This window comes from Carcharodon carcharias, chromosome 8 (assembly GCF_017639515.1).
Source record: "Carcharodon carcharias isolate sCarCar2 chromosome 8, sCarCar2.pri, whole genome shotgun sequence".
NCBI classification, from domain to species: Eukaryota; Metazoa; Chordata; class Chondrichthyes; order Lamniformes; family Lamnidae; genus Carcharodon; species Carcharodon carcharias.
In genome coordinates this window covers 56775788-56803530 of record NC_054474.1, presented here as the reverse complement: position 1 = coordinate 56803530, position 27743 = coordinate 56775788, and the positions used below count along the sequence as shown (strand labels likewise).

The 27743-nt window shown below is 42.3% G+C and overlaps 1 protein-coding gene across 1 annotated transcript in view; it reads right to left on the bottom strand.

The window, feature by feature from the left end:
* LOC121281438 (glutamate receptor ionotropic, delta-2-like) overlaps positions 1-27743 on the bottom strand; it is a 448441-nt gene that overhangs the window by 94824 nt on the left and 325874 nt on the right. The window contains exon 10 of the mRNA XM_041194383.1: positions 17209-17406. Within this exon, the coding sequence (XP_041050317.1) occupies positions 17209-17406 (198 nt within the window). The remainder of the gene's footprint in view (positions 1-17208; positions 17407-27743) is intronic.

Sequence of the window (27743 nt, the reverse complement as noted above, 5' to 3'; positions counted from 1 at the left end):
TTTAATGCAGTAATTCATCATAGGGGACTGCCCTTTAAAGGTGTTAGGGGAAAATTAAAAATGCTAAAAGAGAACACTAAAAATTTACTGAAAAACCCTAAAATCTCCAGGTAGACCTGGATGCTGAATGTAAGCAGATGGACATTGCATACAAAGAAGCTTTGAGCTTTGTGTGATTTACAAAGTTTCAAGAGATGAGCTAGTGTCTAGGCACAGACAGAACACTTCGGGTGGTAAAATGGTGCATTGAAGCCTTGAGAGCTGGACTGGAGATAAAACATAACTTAAAGTTAGTTTAGGTATACTCCCCTCTCAGACAGAAAGGGAAAGATGATTTTAGATTAGATATGGGGAAACATACAATGGACAGACGGGTCTTTGATGAAACACCAGCAGTCTTGAGTTGTGAGAACCAAGGTCTTACGTACATGTTTTAATTTTGATTGGATAATATAATTATGTATACACCCTTTAGAATAATTGGTTAGCAGAATCGCATGTTTATGTACTCAATAGGATAGTTGTAACATGGCACCTGTGTGTCGGTTAACGAGTGGATATATTCAAATGTACTCAAATGTAATGTGATAAGGAAAAGTATATAAATTACGAGACTTTATAATTATGGCAGACAGACCCTTGATGGACTAAGACGCTGCTCTCCCTGCATACGCTTGTACAAGCTTGAATAAACCGTCTTGTTCGAGAATCCAAACAACTGATGTCCTGAGTTATTTGTCCTGGCCTGAGACCTGGTCTGAGCCGTAGTTAAGAGGGCAGCTACCCCAAGCAAAAGCCAGATCAATCCGGGGTCTCGGGGAAGGAGACTGAATCCTGCCTACAAAAAGTAAGCTCAACCTTACATTGACCAGCCTTATTCATTTGTTCACATGCATTACAGTGCTTTTCCAATGGAGAAAGCATCATAATGTAGTGAAAAATGTATCAAAATGTCCCATTGGCCTCTACTGTCTTCTTTCCTACTGTGATTTAGATGGCTCTTTCTGCTTAAAAAAAACTGCTTTTGACACTTGAAAAAAAAATCTTATCATCTGTTCCTTTCTGATGATTGGCATGCCAGTTGCTTTGAAATTGAAATGAGAACCTGCCCTTCTTTCCACCCCAGAGCGTAGTCTATTGTTTGGACAGCTGTGGCTGTTTTCAATGCTTGACTGAGTTTTCAGTGCAAATGGGTTTCAGGTCAATAGGTGTTCCATTCATCTGAGAATGAATGACAGTCCCAAGAAGCTGTAATAACAGATCATGGGCCAGATTTTGCCATGACGGAGAATGGGCAGATGAGCCTGGAAATCCCAACTGCTGCCCCTGAACATGGCATTTCTTATTTTTGCGGGGGCAGGACTGGACTCGGGCTACAGGTCATGCATGCGGGGTTTACAGAGGCAGCTGGGCATTTAAATGATCAGCCACCTCCACTGAAGTGGGATTTCGGTAGGTCAGGAGTGTGTAACCTGGCATGTGAAGCTTAGGCAAGGTAAAAGCTGGTCTGAACTTGGCGGATTTGTTTGGGTAGCTAGGGTACTCCCTTTGGAGAGGTAAGGTGCCCTTTGGATATAATCCCAGGACACCTTTGGGAGATGTAAGGCTCCCTTTGGAAGAGCTAAAATGCCCTTTGGGATTTTTAAAAGTAAACATGATTATGCATGAAAAATGTATGAACATGTTAAGGGTGTTAAAGAACTGTCAAAACTTACTCGAACTAGTGGATACTAGGTGAATTGGCATGGAAGGATAAGGGAAAAGGCTGGTGGGAACAGGCATGAGTTGGCATGAATTGGCATAAGAGCTATGAAGGTCCATCGGGATGGATAGAGGGGCATGGATGGCATAGAGAATATGAGGAGCCATGTGAGTAGATAGGTGGCATGAGATGGCATAGATTGGCATGGATGGGGCTGGGGAGTGTGTGGGAGTGAGGGGTGATTTCTGGAAGGATGTTTTGATCATTTTTTTTAATTGATTTCAACAAAGTGCCGGAGCACAGAGGAATGCTTTCCACGCAGTCCACCTCCGCACCTCACAGCCTCTGCAGTCTATGCCCGTGTATCTGGAGGCAGTGGGCCCGACTTCTAACCCAGCCCACCACCCCCATCCCAGAACAAAAATTAGAATTTTTAAAGGTCGGGTTTGCAAAGCCAGGAATTCTCCCACCTCTGCGCACCTGACCCGGGAGCGGAAATCTGGGCCTGTGTCTTTGATGTGGTTTCTGGTTTGTTGATACAAGCTAATAGGATTACAAGTATTTTTTTTAATATAGCAGAATGCATTTTTTCTCAGGATCAACGAAATGGAGGCTTTTATTAGATGGCAAGGAGTTTATTTTGTTCCCCAAAGAATGTAAACAATTTTCCATTGATGTTGCAGAGAACCAGAGGACTGTACACAATGTATACAGGATGAGTGGCTACGCAGGATACATAGTGGCATAGAGATGACATGGGTGTTCTGGGGATAGATGGAGGATAAATGGGAGGCACAGAGATAGTATGGCGTGGCATGGGGTGTTGGTACGGGGTTGAGGGAGGTGAGGGGTGAGGTTTAGGGGGCTTTAAGCACTGCTGGGAGCTGCAATACTCTTTTGGAGAACTGAGGCAGGCTTTCTAACCAGCTTGCTCCACAGTCAAACTCCTCCTGTACTAGTTCTGGTTTGCACATTACACTGTGAACCCAACCCCAGTGTGAAAGGACAAAAATAGCTTGTGAAGTGCCACATGTCTGGTGTGCAGTTTGCAAGTCACAAAAGTGCACAGGTTGGGTCTTCTTGAACCCAGAGGAAGGTTTGGCTCATCATGTGACAAATATTTGACAATAGCATAATTAGCTGCTTAAGTACAAAGTACAACCTGAATGAAGTGCAGCATAAAGAGGGTGAAAAGTTGAGTAGACTTAGTGAATAAGGATGATAACACTTCAATGATAAGAAAGGATTTAACAAGAAGTAATACAAACTGTGGAGACTTTATGGTGAGAATTAGATAGAAAAGGATTTAAGGCTGTAGTGGGGATTGTGTACAGCCACCACACTCGCCCTGGTAGCAGCTAGGAAGTGGGAACATGTATAAATGCAGAGATTAGACAAGCATATAACAAAACAAAAACAGAATTACCTGGAAAAACTCAGCAGGTCTGGCAGCATCAGCGGAGAAGAAAAGAGTTGACGTTTCGAGTCCTCATGACCCTGGCTGGTTGATTTTTATGCCCATGGTTGTGAGACTGACAACACCCCTCAAATTTTGAGCTTTCCGGAATCTGCTGGTGACATCTGTAGGATTTTGCAATCTGCAAACCACAATTCCATCAGCCAGGTCACCAACGCCTTGTTTGCGAGGTCTTCCAACCATATTCACTTTGAGACAAATGAGGTCTGTCAAACCTAGAGGGCCTCAGTTTTGTTTCCATTGCAGGATTTCCACAGGGTTCTGTAGACTACACCCATCTGGTGATTAAGGCAACATCAGAACATCCAGGCATTTTTGTTATTTGGAAAGGCTTCCGCTTCCTCACTGTGTAGCTGGTATGTGAGCACACTGCAATGATTATGCAAGTGTCCGCAAAGTATCCAGGGAGCAGCCATGCCTCCTTCATCCTTTGGCTGTATCAAGTTCTTCAGGTTCTGTCCCTGCTAGAGAGACGAAGAGGTTGCCTCCTGGGGGTACAAGGAATACCCACTAAAGACCTGGCTGATGACCTCAGTGTGGAACCATAGAGACAGAGCCATCTCAACACCAGGACTACAATACAGTAAGCCACTGGCTTGTTCAAAATGAGGTTCCTCTGGCTTGATCCATCTGGAGGTGCCATCAACGTGAAACTGCATTGGATTGTAATGGTCTGCTGTAGAGAGGACTGGAGCCAGTGCCAGAGGAAGGCGGAGAGTATCCACTTTCTTAGGAGAAGGAGCATGCTGATTGTATGTTGCTGCGTGCAGCCAAACATCTGTCTGCTAGAAAAGCCTGTAACAATCTCATCCAGGCACAGCTCACCTGAGAAGTATGCTTGCAACATTGAACACCTTCCGTCATGCCTCTGTGAAAACCACTCCCACCCCACCATACCCAATCCTTCCAAAACACCAGCAAAGCTCCTCCCCACAGACACTAGCCACTCATCAAAAATACAGCATTTCCTCATCAAGGCTGATGATGCCATTCACCAGGATGAAGCTGAGTCAACCGAAAATGCAAAGCAGGGGTCACGACGGTAACTAGTTTACAAAAACTCATTCTTTCATTCAATAAAAGAGCATCAATGGAACAAGGTCCCAATGATTCCCTTTGTACAGCTTAGAACTTTTCCCCAGATGTTTTCTACTGCTTCTACTTGGTGACTTGGTGCTGGAGGCAGGCTGCTTGTTCCCCAATCTGAAACGAGATGCCACAGTGGACCTCTTCTAGGTTTTGGAATACATGAGGGCCCTACCAAAGACTGCTCCACATCTGTATAGGGACATGTTTGGTCATCGGGGCAGGATGCAGTATGTGAGGCTCTGATGGGGGGAGGGGGCTGGAGGGCAAGGGCCATGAAATGGGATACCTTGAGAAAATCCCCTGCTGCCATGTGCATTCTCTCCATCTTCCCTCTCAGAGTCCACCAGCATTTCCCTGCTCACCAAGAGCAGGGCAGCATTCAGCTGCATATCTATGTGGCATTTAGCCACCATATATTGCTTTGATTGATATTTCATGCACTGGCAGCCAGTGTGTGCAGGCCATTGGTGTGGGCCAACATTTACTCGATGGCCTGCTGCATCTGCCTGTCCATGAGGTTGGCCTCCCTTTCAATGGAGCTGGTTGTCAGAGCAAATGCCTACGACATTATGGTGCTCATGCTAAAGATGGACTCCTCCATTTTCTGTGCAAGGATGTGCACTACCTCTGGGGATTCTGACAGAAGCACTCACATTTCCCGTTGTTGCTCCACAAATACCCATTTAGTTTATGACTCCTGAGGCTCAACAAAACAGAACTTGAAAACTCCGGCTCCCTCCGACGGGGACTCTCCACTGCTGTCCCTGTTTACAGACCCTTCTTTATCTTACATGTGACGTATTCCTCAGCACATGCCACCCTATCTATCTGCGAAAGTGGACCAACCAAGGTGTGTGTATCTGTTCTGGTGGAGGGTGCACGGGAATCGTGAAATGGTGCATCCTCAGAGGATTCCTCGAGCTCACCCCTCATCTGCTCCTCTGCCACCATCAATACACCTGTGGGAGATGAAAGGCAAGAGTTACTGGTGAATCTGAGCAAAATTGGATTCCATGTTAGTGTAATGTAGATCATGACATATAATGTATTGGTGACAACAAATCAACATTGGTGAAGTTAAGTACCAAGCGGCAGTGTGGTATCTAATGCTGTCACCATCTAAGCCACGCTTATCTCTCCATTGTCAACGGCCTGTATAGATGTCACCCTGTCCACCTCCAGGGTTTCCTCCTCCATTGAGGTTTGGGTGGCATGGACTGCAGCTCCAGCTCCAGTTCTCTGCCCATAACGCCAGGGAGATGCAATCCTCTTCTTCAATGAGAAAAGGCAGAGACTTGTTGTATGGGGAGTTAATTGATTGCTGAAGATGGAGGATAAACATTTGAGGATTGAGAGTGTGAGGAATACAAGCATGAGGATGATGTGTTGAGGGTGAGTGTAAGGGTTGTCTGTTGAGATGTAGAATCAAGGAAGAGGCAGGAGAGAAAGGAATGTATGTGGCAGCAAGGTGGGTCAGTCAGAGGAATGCTGTGCAGGAGAATGCTAAGGAGGTGAGAGAGTGAGGCAAGCTGAAAGTTTCAGGACACTCACATTTCCAGACCTCATGAAGCCATGAAACCTTTTCCAGCCCTGCATCCAGTGCCTTGACACCACACTTCAGCTACTGTCAGCTTCAATGACTTGCAGCCACGCCGGCTTAGTGTGGTTGGCCTGGCCTCTCCTGCAAAGAGGAATTCTCTCCTTGTTCTCACTACATTAATCATCACTTCCAGGGTTGAGATTATGAACTGGGTGGGGGGTGGGGGGCAATGACAGCCTTTCCATGCCTTTCATCACTCTGCAGGTCTTTTTCCCTTTGCACGGGACTGTATTCTGCAAACACTGCTGCAATTGTAAGTCCTGTTAGGATCCCTTTAAGTAGAGATCCTTCATTGCTTGATTTGGTCTGTCACTCTGCCCCCCTTCCCGATTAACCAAGGAACCCTGGAAGCAGGATGATAATTAATTGGCTCTGGGAAAAAAGGAACTGCATCACACAAATCCGGTGAGTCAGGTTCCTGACCCAACATATTCCCGCTGTTCCAGTAGGGACTGAGTGGACAAGAATCCCCCCTTAATGTTAGAATGGAAGTGAGTTTCTCGACCGGGTTCAAAATAATTTTCTGCAATAATATGTCCTTGAGCCAGCAAGTCGGGATAGTAATGGTGCATGTACATTTATCCAATAGTGATCATAATGTGATAAAATTCAATGTGGTGTTTCAAAGGGAAAAATGCAAAACAACCATTAAGATTCTAGATTTAGGAAAGGCTGACTTTAACGCGAAGAGACAGAGAATGTCCACAGTAAACTGGGCAAATCTGTTAATGGGTAAAATGATGGAAGACTAGTAGAAGGTGTTCAATAAGTATTAATGTAGAACAAGTTTATACATTTATAAGGGTCAAGAGCTCTACTTGCCAAAGAGACAGCCATGATCAACTGAAGAGGTAAGAGGCAACATAAAACTAAATGAAAAAGCAAAAAAAAATGGCACAAATACTGGCAACTGGAAGAGAGACAAAGAACCATAAAAAGCAAAAACAGATTTAAGAGCTACAAAAAGGGAGCATGGAAAGAAACCTGCCAGGGATATCAATCAATATAGATAAACATAAAGTGAAAAGGAACCTATTAGAAGTCAGTTAAACTGTCGGTACAACAATGCACGAAGTGTACATAAATGGGCTGCAACTTTCGAGCTCCCCAGCAGCATTTTTTTTTGGCGGGGGGTACCATAAAGGTGGGCAGGGGAATCCCCTTCAGAGGTTCCCAGGTAAGGTTTGCATGGCAATTGCACAGAAGTGCATATGTTCCCTGGGCAATTGTCCTGCACTGGGAACCATCTAAAAATGCGATTTAAATCACAAACTTTGGATGGTTCTGACTGGGTTACACCAATAATTACCCAGAAGAAGTTAGCATAATTAAAACCAATTCTAGCTTCTGGGTAACTATTGCACAAACTCAAACGGACCCCACATCCCACCACCCGCATGGGATTCTGTCCCCCTCAACCTAGCACACCTTTGAGGCCTGACACGCTCCCTTCACACCCCAACGAGGCTCAACCCCGCCCTCTGTGGCCTGACACTCTCCCGCTATGCCCTCTACTGCCCCCCCACCCTGAGGCTTGACCCACCCCGGAAGCCTGACATGACATGACCACCCCCACCACCAAGACCTGACTGCCTGCCATCACCCTCCCCCAGGCACAATCTGACCTGACCAAAGGCCGAACAGTCACATCCCCCAACACCCCCAGGGTCCAACATTTCTCACTGCCCACAGGCCTGACCTGACCCAAGGCCTGACATCCCTGTGAGGCCCAACACCCTCCACTGACCTCTGACCCACAATCCCCCTCAGACCTCCAATTCCCCCACCCCTCAAAATCCTATCCACTCACTTTCTGCCTGGCCTGTTAAGGAAGTTTAAATTACAACTAACCTTTAAACTTAACTGGTTTACGTCAGCTAGTGCAGTAAAAAAGAGGCTGTAGCCTCTTTCACTTCGACTCTGCTGCTGGGCTCCAGGGTTGCACTGCGTGGATCTCACCCGGCCTGAGTCGGAAGGTTGGGCAAAATAGGATCAAAGAAAATTAAGTTAAGAACTTCAGCGTGGAGTGGCAATCCTAATGCTGATTGCCATTCCAAGGAAATTCAGGCCCAATAAAATGGGGGAGCTAGACGTAACCATGCACTGGGAGGCACCACATATGATAAAGGATTATTCAAACAACACCACAGATAAGTCAAAATCAGGAACTAAACAGTGTAGTGTATAATATATTTAGAAATATAGAAAGGAGAAAAAGGGAAAGGAGTATTTGTACTTATTAGGGGTAACAGAATGGCAGTAGAGAAAAGGGATGTAGTTTTCAGCAAGATAAAAATAGAATCCATATGGATAGAGATAAAAGATAATAAAGGATCAATTAGACTAATTGCTGAAGTCTACAGACCACCAAATAGTGGAAGGGAGGCGGAGGAGCAAATAAACCGACAAATTAGGAGACTGAGTAAAAACCATATAATAATAATTATGGGAATTCAATTACCCTAATATGAATTGGACAGAAGAAGTAGGTAAAGAGGATAAGTGAATGGAGTTCCTACAGTGTGCACAAGACTCCTTTTTAACCCAATATGTAAAAAGCCCAACAAATGAAGATTTACTATTGGGTTTAATATTACGGGATGAACCATAACAAATAGAAAATGAAAAAGTAGGTGAGCATCCAGGCAGTGGTGACCATAATTTAATACATTTTAATAATAATGATAGAGAAGGACATAATGATGATGAAAATTGGTTAACAGATTGGAGAAGAGTTGTTTCTGAGGGGCTGAGAATAGGACTTGAGGAAATAAAATGGGCAACAATATCAGCAATTAGCGATGTAGAACCATAGTTGTAAAAAATTAAAGCAGTGTTCAGTTTGCAAAGAAAATATATTCCGCTAAAAGGAAAGATCAAACTAAACACTAATGAGATTATGGCTGAAGAAAGATACATGCTTTCAAAGCTTTTCATCTTGCACTTTGGCAACAATGCCAAATTTCAAAGGGAACAGTTGATAATGGTGATATTGTGAATGAAAATAGAGAAATGACAAACATTTTGAACAATTACTTTGCATCAATATTAACAGTAGAGGAAGAGCACAACTAATATGGATCCGCCAGAATTAACGTGAGCCAAGTAACAGTGATGAAGAAAATTATGAAACTAAAGAGTGACCAAATCCTGAGAACCAGATGGTTTCTAGCCCATGGATTAAAAGGAGTTGGTGAGGACATTGCAGAGATCCTAATTTTATCTATCAAAGTTCACTTGATTCAGGAATGCTTCCTTTAGATTGGAAAATATGCACATCACTCCACTGTTTAAGAAAAGTGAGAGGGGAAACAGGGAATTATAGATCAGTTAGCCTAACATCTGCAGTCTGGAAATTACTAGCCTATAATCGAGGAAAGAGTGACTGAACACGTTAAATTTTCTGCTGATCAGGGAGAGCCAGCATGGATTTGTGAAAGGGTTTTCATGTCTGAGGAACCTGGTTAAATACCTCTTCAAACAATTCAAAGTAGTAGTCAAGGAAATATCTATGGGTGCTATTTATTTGGACTTAAAGTCCCTCATAAGAGACTGCTAAACTCATGAAATTGAAGACAAATTATTGAGCCAGTTAGGAAGTTGGTCAAGTTGCAGGAGACAGAGAGTAGGAATATCTATTGGTGGAATGTGACTAGTGGTGTCTCACAATTATGAAGGGGAACCAAGAGGGAAAATAGAGAGTATTTTGCTCATCAGGGGTCTAGGACTAAGGATCGTAACCTAACAAAAGGACCAGGTTCTTCAGAAGTGAAGTTAGGAAACAATTTCTTCTAAATGCATCTATACTATTTGCTTCAATCACTTACAGTGGTAGTAAGTTCCATATTCTCACCACTTTTAGAGTAAAGAAGTGATAAGAGATTAGATCTCTCTTCCACAAACAGCAATTTATGCTAGATCATTTGTTAATTTTAAATCTGAGATTGATAAATTTTTGTTCACTGAAGATATTAAGAGATATGGGGCAAAGTGGGGGGATATGGAATTGTCAATCAGCCATGATCTCATTATTAGATCAGACTCGAGGGGCTAAATGGCCTCATCCTGTTCTGATGTCCTGATGCAAATGGATGCTTTTCACAATTATTGTGCAGTTAGGTTGCTGCAGAAAATGTTTCTAAACAGTTTCTCCCAGCACAGCCAATAGTTTGATTTTATTGCGCAAATCATTTTCCTGGTCGATAAGTTGATTTTAAACCCATAAATTTTGGATTTTTTAAAATATTAGGTTTGCATCTTGGAACATTTTGAAATTCTTTAGATGAAAAATGCTGATGTTTCCTATATGCATTTTCGACAGCTAAATTATATTAATGGGAGGAATTGTCCCAAATTTGCACTAAGTGCGGTAGTGGGTGGGTAAAACGACATTTTACCAGCTGCGATGGCAGGTTTTCACACCATATTGTCCCAAACCCGCCACATTATTTATGCACTCCCAGGAAACATGCCATTTCCATGGTGGGCGGGCTCTCATTCCCCCGCACACCATGACCTCGCCATTCCATTACACTGGGCACCATGTTTAAAGTCCAGCCGCAAGCACACATCTCAGTGCTTCCAGACCACCACTGCTGCATGGAAGACATGGCCCTGAAACTGAAGAAGACTGAAGCTCCCAGTTTCAGCGATATGTCCCTACAGCGCCTTTTGGATGCTGTGGAGGGTCACTGGGATGTTGTCTACCCCCGGTCTGGCCGCAGACTGGTATCAAACGTTCACAGGTGTGATGAGAGGATCTATGGAGGCACCTCACTGCATGTTGTCATCATCCTCCACAAATCTAGCCACTATGAGAGCCTCCTGAGCCTACCTGCCTCTTCTAGCCAGGACGAGGGCCTCATCCCCATCATCGTCACCTCCCAGTACCTCCTCAGCCTCATACCCGTTGGCGGCATCTTCATCTCCTCCTCAGCTGGTTCATCTCCCCACTGGAGTGCTAGGTTGTAAATGGCGCAGCAGACAACGACGATGCATGACATCCCCTGCAGATGTATTGCAGGGCTCCACCAGGTCAGTCCAAGCACAGGAACTCATCTTCAGCATTCCGATGGTCTGCTCCACCAAGTTGTGAGCTGCAGCATGAGCCTCATTATAGTGTCACTCTGCTGCAGTCTGAGGCTGCTGCACAGGTGTCATCAGCCATGGCCTCTGCAGGTAACCCTTTGTCCCAGAGGAGCCATCCCTGCAGCTTCTGTGGACTCCAGGAATCTGTGACCGCCTGATGATGTAGGTGTCGTGCATAGTTCCTGGAAACCATGCGCACACCTGAAGAATGCATTTCTGGTGGTTGCACACCAGCTGCACATTCAGCGAGTGGAACGCCTTGCGGTTGATGTAGTTGACCGTGTGTTGCGACGGAGACCTGAGCACCATATGAGCGCAGTCAATTGCACCCTGTACCTGTGGGAAACCCGAGATCTGGGCGAATCCAATCGCTCTTGCATCCTGGCTGTCTTGGTCCTGGACGAAATGCACAAAGTTTTGTGCCTTCGCAAAGATAGCATCCATGACCTCATGGATGCATTTGTGGGCGGAGGCTTTTAATATCCCACAGAGGTCACCTGTCGAGCCCTGAAAAACACCACGGTCACTTTCACGGCCACTGACAGTGGATGTCCTCCATGTCCCTGTGGCGCCAAATTCTGCAGATGTGACCGACCAGTTCCCTAGACATGTGCAGTCTTTGGTGACACTGGTTCTTGGTCATCTGCAGGAATGAAAGGCAACGTCTATAGACCCTGGGTGTCACTAGGCACCGGCCTGCGATGGCTCACTGTGGCTCTTGGGCAGCTCGTGCGGGAGCCCCAGCCGCCCCTTCTTCCTGAGGATGCTGCTCCTGCCTCTGCGCAGCCAGGAGCAGCAACCTCAGTCACTCTCTCCTCCATCGTCTTTGTGCTTTGTAGGCCATCCGGCATACAGCTAGGTCACCAGGCTCCATGCTCCTGATATACTCCTCCTGCAAGATGAAAGAGAGGGACATGTGGTTAGCATGGGTGTACTAAGAACCAGTCCTGGTTAAGTGTCATGGCCCCCTTAACACTTACTGGAGAGTGCTGGCCACCACTTGGATGGCCAGTGATTAGTGCGCTGCATGGCTGCCCTGTTAGCTTGAATCATGGGGGAGACTGGTCCAGACTGGGATGCTGACATTGCAAGGGGCTGTGAGCACATCCAGCAGTGACTGTTCCATGGCCAGCTTTAGCCAGGAGATTGTACAACATGTGCAGTCAACCAAAAGTTCACTAAAATGTTCGTGAATTTGTAGTCTGTGCTAGTGCAGGCGGGGGGAATGGGGGATCTCTGGAGCACTTGGTGGCACTTTGATGTCTCTGTGTTGCTTGTGCGGGCAGATAAGCTAGGAGCCCAGCCCCAATCATAGCAATGTGGCTGCGCCTGCACTGTCTCAGGTGCAGAGGAATAGTCATTTTATACAGGTTTCCCTAATGCGTGGCCACTTCCCTCATCCACCCTACCACACACTTCAAATGCTTGAGCGCTATATTCAAGGGCAGGGCTGCCCTTACCCCACTCCCCCCACCCTCCGACCTGGCCACCGCCAGTCGCCTCAACAGCAGGGTTGCCCTTAACCCCAATGCCCCTGAAGCTTGAGGTCCAACAGACGATCCTGGCAAGCACTGCATAACATTACTGTGTACTCACCTCCGAGTTCCCCTCAAAGTGCAGGCCACCAAGTGCTTTCCCGGCGACATGGATGGACGATCCACGGTGGGGGAACAATTCTGGAGGGCTAGCCTGATAATGATATGCTGATGTATTACAATGAGGTTCCGATGTCCGATGGCAAGAAATGCAACCCATTGTTGGCAGGATGAGTGGACGATTGCAAACTGGTTTCCCGCCGTCATAAAACTGATCGCGCCATATTGTCTGCTCACCCAAGCGGGTATGGAAAATTCCGCCCAATGACTTCTTAGTTCCACGATGCATTAAAAAATGTGCCGATAAAACTAAATATATTTGATTACATGATTATCATGAAGTTTGAGGACATAATGTTTATTTGCCATGTGTTAAAAATAGTGAGCAGCTTCACATTCCAATGGTACTGCATGAGTAGGTGGTGTTGTGAACATAACATCCTATGACTAGATAAGTGCAAGGGACAGGTCCTAATATTAAAGTTGTTTTTTAAATTTATTCATGGGATATGAGCATCGCTCTTCCTAATTGCCTAATATTGCTCCTCCTAATTGCCCTTGAGACGGTGGTGGTGAGCTGCGTTCTTGAACTGCTGCAGTCCATGTGGTGTAGGTACACCCACAGTGTCGTTAGGGAGGGAGTTCCAGCATTTTGACCCAGCGACAGTGAAGGAACAAAGGTGTATTTCCAAGTCAGGATGGTGAGTGGCTTGGAGGGGAACTTCCAGGTGGTGGTGTTCCCATCTGTCTGCTGTCCTTGTCCTTCTGGATGGTCGTGGTTGTGGGTTTGGAAGGTGCTGTCTAAGGACATCGAAGGAGGCTTGGTGACAGCCTGCAGTGCATCTTGTAGATGGTACAGACTGCTGCCACTGTGCATTGGTGGTAGAGGGAGTGACTGTTTGTGGATGGGGTGCCAATCAAGTGGGCTGCTTTGTCTTGGATGGTGCTGAGCTTCTTGAGTGCTGTTGGAGCTGCACTCATCCAGGCACGTGGACAGTATTCCATCACACTCTTGGCTTGTGCCTTGTAGATGGTGAACAGGCTTTGGGGAGTCAGGGGGTGAGTGACTTGCCACAGGATTCCTAGCTCTGGCCTGCTCTTGTAGCCACAGTATTTAAATGGCTACTCCAGTTCAGTTTCTGGTCAATGGTAAGCCCCAGGATGTTGAAAGTGGGAGATTCAGCGACGGTAATGCCATTGAATGTCAAGGGGCGATGGTTAGATTCTCTCTCGTTGGAGTTGGCCATTGCCAGGCACTTGTGTTGCACAAATGTTACTTGCCACTTGTCTGCCCAAGTCTGGATTTTGTCCAGGCCTTGCTGCATTTGTACATGGACCTTTTCTGTTCTGAGGAGTTGCGAATGGTGCTGAACATTGTGCAATCATCAGCGACCATCCCCAGTTCTGGCCTTATGATGGAAGGGAGGTCATTGATGAAGCAAGTGAATATGGTTGGGTCTAGGACATTACTCTGAGGAACTCCTGCAGTGATGTCCTGCAACTGAGATGATTGACCTCCAACAACCATAACCGCCTTCCTTTGTGCTAGGTATGACTCCAACCAGCAGTGAGTTTGCCCCGATTCCCGTTGACTCCAGTTTTGCTAGGGCTCCTTGATGCCACACTCGGTCAAATGCCATCTTGAAGACAAAGTAACTCTCACCTCACCTCTGGGGTTCAGCTTTTTAGTCCATGTCTGAACCAAGGCTGTAATGAGGTCAGGAGCAGAGTGGCCCTGGTGGAACCCAAATTGAGCACTAGTATGCAAGTTATTTCTAAACAAGTGCTGCTTGATAGCACTGTTGATGACCGCTTCCTTCACTTTACTGATGCTCAAGAGTAGACTGGTGAGGAGGTAATTGACCGGGTTGGATTTGTCCTGCTTTTTGTGCACAGGACATACCTGGGTAATTTTCCATGTTATTGTGCAATGCCAGTGTTGTAGCTGTACACACCGCTTGGCAAGTTCCGGATCACAATTCTTCAGTACTATTGCAGGACTATTGTCAGGGACCTCAGCCTTTGCAGTGTCCAATGCCTTCAGCCATTTCTTGATAACATTTGGAATGAATCGAATTGGCTGAAGGCTGGCCTCTGTGATGCTGGGGACTCTGGAGATGGATCATCCACTTGGCAATTCTGGCTAAAGATTCTTGCGAATGATTCAGCCTTATCTTTTGCACTAATATGCTAGGCTCCCCATCATTGAGGATGGGGATATTTTGGAGACACATCCTTCAGTGAGTCAACCACCATTCATGACTGGATGCAGTAGGACTGCTGAGCTTGGATCTGATCCGTTGGTTTGGAATCACTTTGCTCTGTCTATCACTTGCTGCTTATGCTGTTTGACATTTAAGTAGTCCTGTGTTGAAGTTTCACCAGGCTGACATCTCATTTTTAGGTATGCCCGGTGCTGCTCCTGGCATGCCCTGCTCCACTCCTCATTGAACCAGGGATGATCCCCTGGCTTGATGGTAATGGTAAAGTGGGGGATATGCTGCTCAGGAGGTTACGGATTGTGTTTGAGTACAATTCACCTGCTGCTGATGACCCACAGTGCCTCATGGTTGCTAGATCTGTTTGAAATCTATCCCATTTAGCACGTTGGAGGGTATCCTGAAGATGGGACTTCACCTCCACAAGGACTGTGCAGTGGTCGCTCCTATTGATACTGTCATGGACAAATGCATCAGTGGCAGGCAGGTTGGTGAGATGAGGTCAAGTATGTTTTTCCCTCATGTTGGTTCTCTCACCACCTGCTGCAGACCCAGTCTAGCAGTTACGTCCTTTAGGACTCGGCAAGCTCAGTCTGCAGTGGTGCTACCGAGCCCTCTTGGTAACTGACATTGAAGTCTCCCACCCAGGAAACATTCTGTGCCCTTGCCACCCTCCGTGTTTCCTCCAAGTGATGTTCGACTTGGAGGAGCACTGATTCATCAGCTGAGGGGCCAGCGGCGGGGATGGTGGTGGTATGTGGTAATCAGCAGATTTCCTTGCCCACGTTTGACCTGATGCCAAGAGACGTCACGGGGTCTGGAGTTGATGTTGAGGACTCCCAGGGCAACTCCCTCCCAACTGCATTCCACTGTGCCAATACCTCTGATGGGTGTGACCTGCTGGTGGGGCAGGACATACCCAGGGATGGTAATGGCGGTCTTTGGGTCATTGTCTGTAAGCTTTGATTCTGAGAGTATGACTATGTCGGGCTGTTGCTTGACTAGTCTGTGTTGCAGTTGTCCCAATTTTGGCACTAGCTTCCAGATGTTAGTAAGGAAGACTTTGCAAGATTGACAGGCTGAGTTTACTGTTTTGGATGGTTCATTTAGTTTCATTCCTTTTCGACTGTCTAGTGTTTTGATACAAATGACAGGCTTATGAGGCCATTTCAGAGGATATTTAAGAGCCAACCACATTTCTGTGGGTCTGCAGTCACATATAAGCCAGAACAGGTAAGGACGGCAGATCTTCTTCCCTAACGGGCATTAGTGAACCAGATGGATTTTTACAACAATCAACAATGGTTTCACGATCATCATCAGACTTTTAATTCCAGATTTTTATTGAATTCAAATTTTGCCATCTGTCATGGTGAGATTTGAATCCCCAAATTGGACTCTCTCAATTACTAGTCCAGTGGCAATATCACTATGCCACTGCCTCCCCTCAAAGTGACAATCACAAACTGAACTCTTAATAATCCACAGGTGTTCCTTTCTGAGATGATTTTTGATTGAAGCCTCATAAAAATCAGAAAACTAAACTGTGAAATAATCTTTGATGTTTTAAGTTGGTAAATGTCTCTTTTGAATCAAAAGAACATTGCAAAAGTAATCCGAAGCATTTAGAATGTTTTGAGCAAAGCTGAAAATTGGAAAAATGCATGCTGGAAAATTAACTCTGGGTCATTGAGTCATAAGCAAGAATGAAACATAATTCTAAAAGAGTGGAAGTAGTTGAACATATGTACCCAAGTGCCAATTTCAGGCCTGTTACAAACTCTTCCGCTGAATCCATGAATAACACCAAAGGAGATTCAACACTACACAATCCACAAAGATCTAAAAATCTCTGTTGTGTCGATTTCACCTTTCCACATTAATTTGAATAAAGGGGATCTTCTGGCATCTAGCGACAATGATGTCATTAAACAGAATAAGCAGCCAATCACACTGAAGTACTCTCACAGATAACCAGGAAATAAAATGCTCTGAGTTATAACTAAACTTCTTAAAGAACTATTTCAAAACTGTATTATTTCATTAATGGAAAAATATAAAATGTAAAATCAGATTTTCGTGGAGATTTCTCAATGGTAGTTATGAACCTAATATGTCCTTAAAACCCATATACCTAATTCCATAAGGTGTTAACTTTCTGAAGGGTTTTTCTTACGATAGAGTAAGCGTGAAGGTTCTCATTGGTTCGGTAATTTCTAATTGATTGTAATCTGTGGCAACTTCACCCATGCACCCTGTAGAGAAGCATAGTATCACTGACAGCAACTTCTGGATTTCCATGTTTAACTATGAATTTGTGGACTTCAGAATTTGCTGTCAGTTTCAGAGGAATAATGACAGTTCACACTGACAGTTTCACCATCATTTGTACTGCAAAGCTTGGGCCATTAATAATTTTTCAGTCGTAAACTACTTACCTTGTTAACAAGCTCTCCTATCATTCCATTCCATTTTCCATTACTTTGTAATTTACCAAATTGATTATCAGGAGCTTGATAAATTTGATATTTGAACCCAAGATGCTCTGATAAGGCATTCAGAACATCTATAGAAAAACCACAAAATTCTTTGGGTTGACCAAATATGTTCTCTGACACCATAACAAACGGAGGAACCTGGAAACATTAAGAGAAAACATTAGATCATTTCTGAGTCTGTCAAGCCATAGCTCAATTTTTGGACATAAAATTTAACAGTAGTTTTATAGTTAAACTATTAATAAAATTATATAATTTTCTGAAGTAAATAGCAATTTTCTAAGGCATATTTTAGGTACATGGATTATGTTTTTCTAATGTATATTTCTAAAATAATCTGTACAAAATAAATATACATTACATATTTGTTAAAACATTTGTTAAAGAGAATATTTCTTAAAGTGTCAGATTAAATGCTGTTAAACTTGAAAACCGAATCATTGTGCTTAATGCATCTTATTTATTCTAACACACAGGTGGCATATCTGCAAAAGAGTTAGGTGGTGTGGTTCCTGTATAGGACTGCACACATTCATTTAGATCACAGACAAAACAGGATTTATTTTATTTTTTCCCCTTCTGGTAATTCTGTCACTACTTAAGAAACAGTTTCCTAGAAGACAAAAGTTAGCATCTCTGCAATAGCCAACAAAGATAATTCAAAAGGTGACACTTAATGGCTGTACATAAATAATATAATTTGAATAGTTTAGCATTGGCTATCCTGGTGGCTTGCCAAATTTATCCAATGTATTGCTGAGCCATACAGGCTTGATGATTTAATCTCTAATCTGAGCAGTTGGATTGCATTATTATTGGCCTCGGTGCTCCCGGATTTGGGAAGAAAAAGATATCAGTGAAATTTCCGGCTCCTGGTGGCTCCCTGGAAAGTGCACATATATTTAATTGTCAAGTAAGTACAGGATCGATCTTGACTGTGATGCCTCAATAAGTGAATAGACTGCTGTCATCGTCATGATTTACAGATGATTGATGGTTATTTGGGCAATATACTAGAGGGCAACCAGCAACCATTGGAACTGTACCCCAACAAGAAGTCTACATTCTTTGAGAGAAGAAACCACAGAAGAAAATATAATCTCATGCTTAAAATTAAACTTTGTACTATTTGAATGGTCAAGTAGTGACCAAGTGCTTAACATGAGTTTATGTAGAGGTAGCAGCCAGCTATAATCAAAATTCTTAGGTAATAATTTCCATTATCTATTCATATGCTTTTGGCATTATTATTCAAATGAATTAAAATAGTGAGAACATTCAAAGCATTACAAATCAATTAAATTCAGTTTTGAATACTGATTCTGTATCTCCACATTTCAGTAATTACACTCTGCATTCAAGAGCAGATTTCCTAACAAAGTAATTGACTTGTAAGATGCAACAATCGTTAGTGCTGAACTGATTCAAAGAGAACAAATTCAGATAAAACCAAGTCATCTTCAAAATGATACCAATTCGGACTCAGATAATGACTCATAATAAAAGGAGTTTACATTTGTACTTGAATGTGCTTTTTCTCTTTCTAGTGAGTTGTATTTAAACGATTCTGACAACTCTAGTCATGTATCTGCCACACAAGGGTGTCAAATATCACACCAATCAAGTGGGACTATGAATTAAATGAAATAAAATCAGCAGAAAGGTGGGTTAAGAGCTTGTGCCATCTGCTTATTAGACATCAGTAGGAAATGCCCACTGCAGGAACAGTTTTGCCAGTGGTCTTTGAGGTCACCATTCTCCTCAAATTAAATGCCTCTGTCTTTTCCAGTGATAATCTCTGAGGCAAGTGGAAACAAGGTTGTGTCTTTAAGCCTCAGTCAAAAATTTAATATATTGCTCAGGTTTATACTTGAGTGTAAGATGCATTTTCAGAGGTTCATCTTTCATTTGAGACATCAAACAGAGGCTTTGTCTATCCGTTTTCATTGATTTTAATGGAAACTTTCGCAGGTGACCACAATGTTATCCTGGCCATCAAACATGCCCCTCAACTGATATAGTCAAAAACTGGGTAATTGTTTATTCATTTCATTGCTTTTGTGGGACAATGCTGTGTGCAAAATCCCTGCTGCATTTACTTAATTAATAATTGTCTGTACTTTAAAGCAATGAATTGCACGTGAACTGCTTGGGAACATATTTGGGAGGCATGTGAAGGTGCCATATAAATGCTCATGTGTTCTTTCTTTATCTGAAATTGCAGCCAATTTACTGCCCATAGATATATGTATAAAATTGAACAACTAACATTGCTCAGGAGGGACAACACTTGATAGTTTTTTAACCCCATTGTGAAAAGCAACATAAACAGAAAATGGTTACTAATTTCACCACACTGTCTAATTCCCCAAAATCCAGGAGTCACACAAGGCAATTTGGCCATACATACCACTGGGTTCAGTGTACAGGCTGCATGATGACGAAAAAAATTGTGGCTATCAGTGATCAGGAACACTAAATTGTGCAAAGCATTCTGAGGTAATCATCTATTTCAGTTTTGTTGCCATGCACATCTTTCATTCTTTCTTTACTAACAACTAACATGGTCACCATTCAACTCACTCTAGGGTCTATTTCTGCCTTTCCTATCGCTCAGAAAAACGTTGCTTATTATTCACCTTATAAACTAGAGCCAACAGTCACAATCATTGTCTCTTCCTGTCCAGTGCACCAGCTCAGCAGACACAGTGAACAGAATTAGGAAAGCAGTCACTGTGTCAGTTCTTTCAGGCATGTTCTGTGTTTACTGAACTGAAATCATTGAGCCCACTTAAAGCACTCTCCTTATGAAAACCTCAGGTTTGAAGTAAAAATATTTCAATCAATGTTGGTTGTAATTCACTCACTTTTCTCTTTTTTTTTCCTGCATGTTTAATTGAAATAGAAGCAAAGGAAGAGTTATTTGTGAAGGGGCTCTTTTTTGCATTTCTTTGCAGTCATTATAGGAGTGTTCTTTGAGAATTTCTTTCCATTATTTTGGATATTTGAAAACATTTTGTTAGCTACTTTTTTGTAACCCTTTCAGGTTAATTTGTTTTCAAAGCACCTCAAATATTGTAGCCAAAATTGCACACCATACTTTAGAATTGGCATCACCACTAATCTGTACAATATCAGTGTAATTTCTCCTGAAGTGTAATTTGATACCCTGTAGATACAACCAAGTATGCAATTTACCTTATTAACAGTTCAGAAATCTCTCACACTGTCCAAATACTTTAAGAATATGATCAGTAACCACTCTCAAATGTTTCTTTTTCAACCATTCTCAGACAACCCATTTATATTTTCTTAAAAATAATTTTGTTTCATGCCATACACAGATTGAATGTTACCTGCTCCTATATGTATTACTTAATATTCATGCACATCTGGCATGTCACAGACTATGTGCACAACTGTCTCACGCCTCTCTGAAGACAATCAATCATTTTCCACTCATACTTGCCTAAAGATCATGGTTGTAAGCAAATTTAATAATCATACAGACATGTTCCATAGCATTCACAATAATGTAAATAATAACAGTCTCAGAGCAGATCATTGTTGTATTACACTGGTTTGTACCTTTTTTTTACCAGTCATAGAATCTTCCTTTGATCACTAGCCTCTGTTATATGTTACAAATAGCATTTTGCAGTCTAACTAGACAATGTGTCAACTCACAAATATCATAAACATCTGTAGTAGTTTTACTCAATTTATGCTTTAGCAAATTCACCTAGTCTTTGACTTTCCTTCACATCTTAATATGGTCTTTTAAAATCCCATCTGCTGCATTCTCCTATTTAGCTCTACTTCCCTCACTTTTCTCTTTTTTTAAAGTTAGTCTAAGCTGTTTTTTGTCAGACTTCAGTCCTTCATATTTTTGCTTTCTTGCAAAGTTTGTTCTTTGGGTATTTTCTAAAATTTACTTCACCACTGTCATTTAGATCTTGCTATGCTTTTTTAAAGCTCTATCAATTTTTTTGTTTCATTTTTAATTATGACTTTCACAATTCTCATAGCTCAGAAATATTCTTTCTCCAAGTACTATGTCACTACACTATTGATTTTTGTTTTCACTTTGCAAAATCAAATCAAATATTACAATTATCAATAGGCATTAGATGCTAACCAAACTTCATGGGATCAATTTTAACTTGCCAAACTTGCCAGAAAGAAGCCTAACAGAAACACTTCATCATCAGTTTCAAGACAAAATTGCTATAGATGTGGAGGTGACTACGGAGCGGGTACCTGTAAGTTCAAAGAGGCAGAAGGCCATTACTGTCATAAGAAGGGTCACATGGTTAAACAATGCTGGACAATGCAGCCTGCAAAACAGCAAGTGGATACTGGTACCTCAGCTACGGTGGTGGGAGAGCACACACTCAGAAACCTTAATGAAGGAAGACAGCCAAAAAACCCTGGAGCAGACAATCGCTAAATTAAGAACTTATATGGGATAATCTATTTAAGCAAAGGGCATTGCCACTCTCCCTGGCTACAGAAGGTCAAACTCGACTGGTCTGAGATGTTTAACTAAAATCAGATGGAATCCCAGAGCTTTTAAGGAAATGTGACATGGTTTTTCAGGGTGAATTGGGGAAGTTAAAAGGCATGCATGCCAAGATACATATTGATCCTCAGGTGACACCATGTTTCTTTAAGCCCAGGCCTGTGCCCTATACATTGAAAGAAAAGGTGGATGCAGAGCCATGCAGGTTAGAAAAGCTGGTCATTATCCAACCTGTCCAATTCTTGGAGTGGGCAGCACCCATAGTTCCAGTGGTTAAGTCTGACCACACCATACGCATCCGTGGAGACTATAAATAAGGCAGCAAAACTAGATAAGTACCCCATTCCAAGGTTAGATGACTTATATGCCAAGCTGGCCGAAGGCAAGTCCTATGCGAAATTTTATATGAGCCATGTCTACCAACAATTAGAGCTGGCTAGAGAGAATACATGTCTACTTGTCTACCGCTTGGAGTCTTGTCAGCAAGTGCTATTTTCCAAAGAACGATGGAGAGTCTTTTACAAGGACTGCCATGAGTGGTGGATGATGGTCTCATCACTGGGTCAACCGAGATGGAACACTTGGCCAACCTGGAGGAGGCGCTAAGAAGGTTTATGGAACCTGGCGTATGGTTAAAGAAGGAAAAATGTACATTTCAAGCACCAGAAGTCACTTATCTAGGTAACAGGGTGGACATCATGGGTTTGTACCCAGTAGAAGATAATGTTCAGGCAATAAAAGATGAATCATCACCATCTAATGTAACAGAACTCAAGTCCTTCCTGGGTATGATCAACTACTATTGCCATTTCTTATCCAATTTGTTAAGTGTGTTGGCACTATGACACACACTGCTAAAAAAGAATCACCGTTGGTCATGGGCTTCACAACAAGAAAAAGCCTTTGTGAAAACAAAGCAATTGCTGTATTCATCGTGTTTATTGGTACACTACGACCCACCGAAAGAGCTGGTATTAACATGTGATGCAACTCTTTACTATGTAGGAGCCATGTTATCACATAAAATGGAAAATAGATCAGAAAGGCCCACTGGCTATGTCTTGAGAGTCCTTTCCCAAGCTGAGAAGGGCTATCCTCAGTTAGAAAAAAAAAGGATTATCCGTAGTATTCAGTGTAAAAAAAGTTTCACCAGTACCTATGTGGATGACATTTTACAATTGTGTCAGACCATAAACCATTAACGGGATTATTCAGTGAGGAGAGGATACGGCCATTCTGTCAATAGCATCAGCAAGAAAACAATCCTGGGCTCTGACATTATCTGTGGACGAGTATACTTTTATGTACTGCCCTGGCCTACATATTGCAAATGCAGATGCACTCAGCCATTTCCAGTTACCAGATACTATTGTAAATACTCCCGCTCCACGAGAATTAGTGTTATTATTGAATTTCTTAGAATCTTCACCTGGGTGTGTGAAACAAATTAGAAGTTGGATGAACAGAAATTCAATATTGTCAAAAGTCAGAGACTTTGTTTTGCAAGGGTGGCCAAACTCGCTTGTAACTAAAGAATTGAGACCATTCCATGTCGGAAACATTGAATTAAGGTGTCATGACAGAATTGTGTTGTGGGGTTCAAGAGTTATCGTAGCTCACAAGGTAGAGAGCCACTCTTGACAGAGCTTCACAATGCACATCCAGGCATGTCAAAGATGAAAATGCTTGCCTGAAGCTATCTATGGTGGCCAGGCATTGGCAGTGACATCGAAACAATGGTCAAGCACTGTCTCCACTACCAACAACAATGGAAGTTGCCTGTTTCAGCACACCTACATTCATGGGAGTGGCCTGGTCGACATTGAGTTCAACTACATGTTGACTATTTAGGTCCATTCTTAGGTACCATGCCCTTGTTAATTGTAGATGCACATTCAAAATGGATGGATGTGTACGAAGTCAAATTGCCAACGTCGAGCACAACTATCAAGAAGCTACATCACTGCTTCAGCATACATGGCCCACCTGAAATTGATGTTTCTGATAATAGTACAGCCTTCACTAGCACTGAGTTTCAGAAATTTATGGATCTGAGCGGAATCTAACACATTAAAGCAGCCGCTTGGCATCCCTCATCGAATTATCTAGACAAGAGGGCAGTATAATATGATATGAAAAAATTATCGCAAGCACCCTGGAATCTCGAATTCCCTGGTTTCTCTTCAGTAATCATACAATCCACATTTGACCGTCGGAGTTATTAATGAGTGCCATCTGTGTACAAGTTTATGCTTGGTGTTTCCAAATTTAGAAGCGAAGGTAGTGCAGAACCAGAGTAATCAGAAATTTAACCATGACATACGCAGTAAAGCTCACACAGTGTAGGTGGCAAGATATACGTGTGAAATTTCACGAGTGGACACTGCTGGGCTCCGGGAGCCATTGTTTCAGAGACTGGTCCATTATCTTTCCAAGTATAAGTGGGAGATAGAATCATCCACAAGCACATAGGTCACATCCATGCTGGAGACTTTCCAATAATTAACTGATCAACCTGTGATTAACATTGAACCGTCGACTTCTGGAGTGTGTGATCGACCTAGAATAGACAAACTAGATGTTTCAAAAGAGCTGCCTGTCCTGAACTACCCAGTTCTGATGATGTGTCTCATATTGCAGCTCCAGATCCTGTCGATCCTGTTGAGGAACCTCCAGTGGTAGAACAACGCCACTCTAGCTATATAAGAACACCTCAGAGACTTGATTTATAATCACTTGAAATTGTATATATGTTTATTCAATTGTTTAAATGTCTTTTGTAATTATCAAAAATTAAAGGAGGAAGGAAATGTGGTAACTAGATGTATAGTCACTCCCTCCTGCCTATCGCGGGCCATGTGATATACTGTGGGGGCTCCAAACAGTGAGCACTTAATGCAGACAATCTGCGGGGGTGGGGGGGGGAAGCGGTTTCCAATGAGGGATTTGGTCGACCGTGCAAGCACTAAAAATGTCTCTGTAATAAAGTTTAACTGTTCCTTGATGAAATCAGTCTGCTCCATTGAGTTATAATCTCCAATAAGCTGTGTAAATTCAGCGCGCAGCCGAACTGAAAACCTGAATGATGCACGGTGACGTCAGGACATCCGCCCGACGTCACCGTACATCATTTTATGCGTTGGTGAGTGGGCCCCGCTCCTGCTCGCCAACCCAAAAATTCTTCCCTGTAAATCAATAACTTTTAGAGGTCAAATTAGGAAGCACTCCCATGCACAAAGGATTGTAGAAATTTGGAACTTACTTTCAGAAATGGCAATTGATGTGAGATCGATTATTAATTTCGACTTTAGGATTGATAGATTTTTGTTAATTAAAGATACTGAGGGATATAGGGCAGAGATGGGTTGAGTTAAACAGCAGATCACTAAATGGTGGAAAAGGCTTAAGTGGCTAATTATGGTGCATACTGCTGTCCTGTACTCAATTCTCTGCACTGCGGATTATCAATGAAACCAGGTCACCTTTTGGTATGCTTTCATAGATGTAGAAACCTGGACCAGTAGCTCATTCGTAATCTATTCATGACCTTATCAACGTAAACAGTTTCCATTCTCCCAAATATTTACAAATTTGTTTTTGAGTAGGAATGCCTAAAACACTGCAAGTAATCCCAGTTACAGTTTCCCATCATTCAAACATTCTTTACACATATGCACCTTTTTGTAAAAAAAAATTGAACAGAAGATTGTCAGATCCTTGGCTTATGATGGAATAAATATGTCTGGGCAAGGAACCTTGTGGGCTTGATGGTATGCATTTGTACTGATGCCAGTGGACTCAAGTAAAGTTTGATGTCTTTGTTTCTTTGCTGTGGCCTTCTTCAATTACCTGCTCAATAGAATGTAATACCTGGCTTCTACAAATATAGTGTCATATCAATGGAGAATACTGGTTATCTAGATCCAAGTATTTAGACACAGAGTTTGAATTTCAGAATTTGTTAAATAAAGGTTTGCAGTTGCCCATTTTCAAATGGAACATTTTGTGAAGATGATAAATCATTTATACACAATGTATCAAACCAGTTAACAAATTATTGGAGTGGCAAGATAACATTAATGAATGCATGTTTCCATAAAATAAATAAAATGAACACAATATTTGAATGAAATATCATTACTTAACTTGATTAAAATCTAGTAATTTTAAGCTATTGAAATAATACATGAGTGATGGATTATATTTCCTAATGTTTGCACTATTTTTGTAATTTACTTTCTGCACCCACACCACCCCGCCCCCAACCCCTCACAATATTCAAGAAAAATGTAATATATGAAACTAAGAATCATAGTAGAACATATCTTAAGATATCAATGCTCAAGAACATTATATGGGTTGTCGTCAATATTCATCTAAAGTTAAAAGAGGTGATAAGGACAAATCAGCAAATCTTTGGAATCAATTGGACACAGTTTATTAATCTGTTGGAGTTCTTTGTGGTATCATGCCTAGTAAAGGCATGTCATATTCATAACTTTAAACATGGGCTGTGCTCGTATTGAAGCTTCTGGAACTGTCTTATTTATTTAAAATTGATACTGGTGGACTGTTAAGATGGTGGTCAATGAGTCAGGTGACCTTTGATTATTCAACAAAACTTCTGGAAAGTTCTGAGTTTAATAACCATGGGTGGAGGCCTCCCACTATAAAGATGAATTCATGCCTGCCATTGTGTGAACCTCACTCAAAACACAGTCAATGGACTCCTAGGCTCTATGGCTCTAGGTTTGCAATTCAACAAAGGAAAGCTACAAAAGTGTGAAAGACCACCTTCTATCTCCTAATGTATATCAATGGCCTTTTAGCTTTAAACCATTCTGGGTGGACAATGAACAAAACTGGCTTCTGAAAATGAGATCTTTTATTGTCCTAAGACTCAGAAGAGACCTGGACAGACTGCAGAAGAGCACCAACAAACCAACAACTGCAGAGAAAGACTTTGCCTTTTTAGCACCATGAGTCACCAGTCAGTCTGAGAACCAGACTCCAAAACTAGCTGCAAGTCATTAAGCCGCCAAAGTACTTCACCTGAGAACCAATCTTTTAGGTATTTGACTACACAGAACCTTGCAACCTGCTGTGAATCCTTCACTTTACAAGACCCTCACTTCAACTTTAAGTCATCACATCCATTCAAGAATGCAGAGGCCTGCCACATAGGAGACCAGAAATTGTAAATCAGAGATTGAATTAACTGTAACCTGTAACATTGCATTACCTTTATCCGTATGCAATCTTTGAGTACGTGTATGCATGTATGAAGCTGAAGGCACGACGTTGTGTTAATTTGGGGTAGGTGATATTAGTTTATTTTATTTATTCTTTTATTTATTATTCATTTCTTTATTTTAAACTCGCGAAAGCTTGCTACTGAATTGTTTAATTGTAAGGGTCTCAAAAGACACACTTCTTTCCATACAAAACAAACTGATTACAAGCAGTAAGGGAGCATATATTTTGATAGCTACACATTAAATATATTTATTCAGTGTTTCAAAAAGCACTTGATAAATATCAACATGAAACTTTAAAAAAGTTAATGTTCACATAATTAAATCCAAATTAGGAAGTTATACTGATAATAGACTTAACGATGAGAAGTTGATAAACTTTAAAACGCACTGCCTCGGAAGCAGGATCAGGTGTCCATGGACCTCTGTTCTTGCTCTGTTGCCGTTCAAACTGCAGTATTTGCAATGACCAGGTAGATACAAAGCTCAATCCTGGTTGCTAAAATCAGTTTATATTAAATGCCTAGGTTTTTTATTGATTTTGCTGATCAATACAAGTCACTTTGTATTGAATTTCCATGAGGTCTGTGAGGTTACTCAGCACTAATGGGCAGACTAAACAGCTGCTCAGCCTCTCCTGATAACTTTTTGTCTTAGCATCAGCACTTTTAATTTTAGCTGACTTTAACAGAACATGG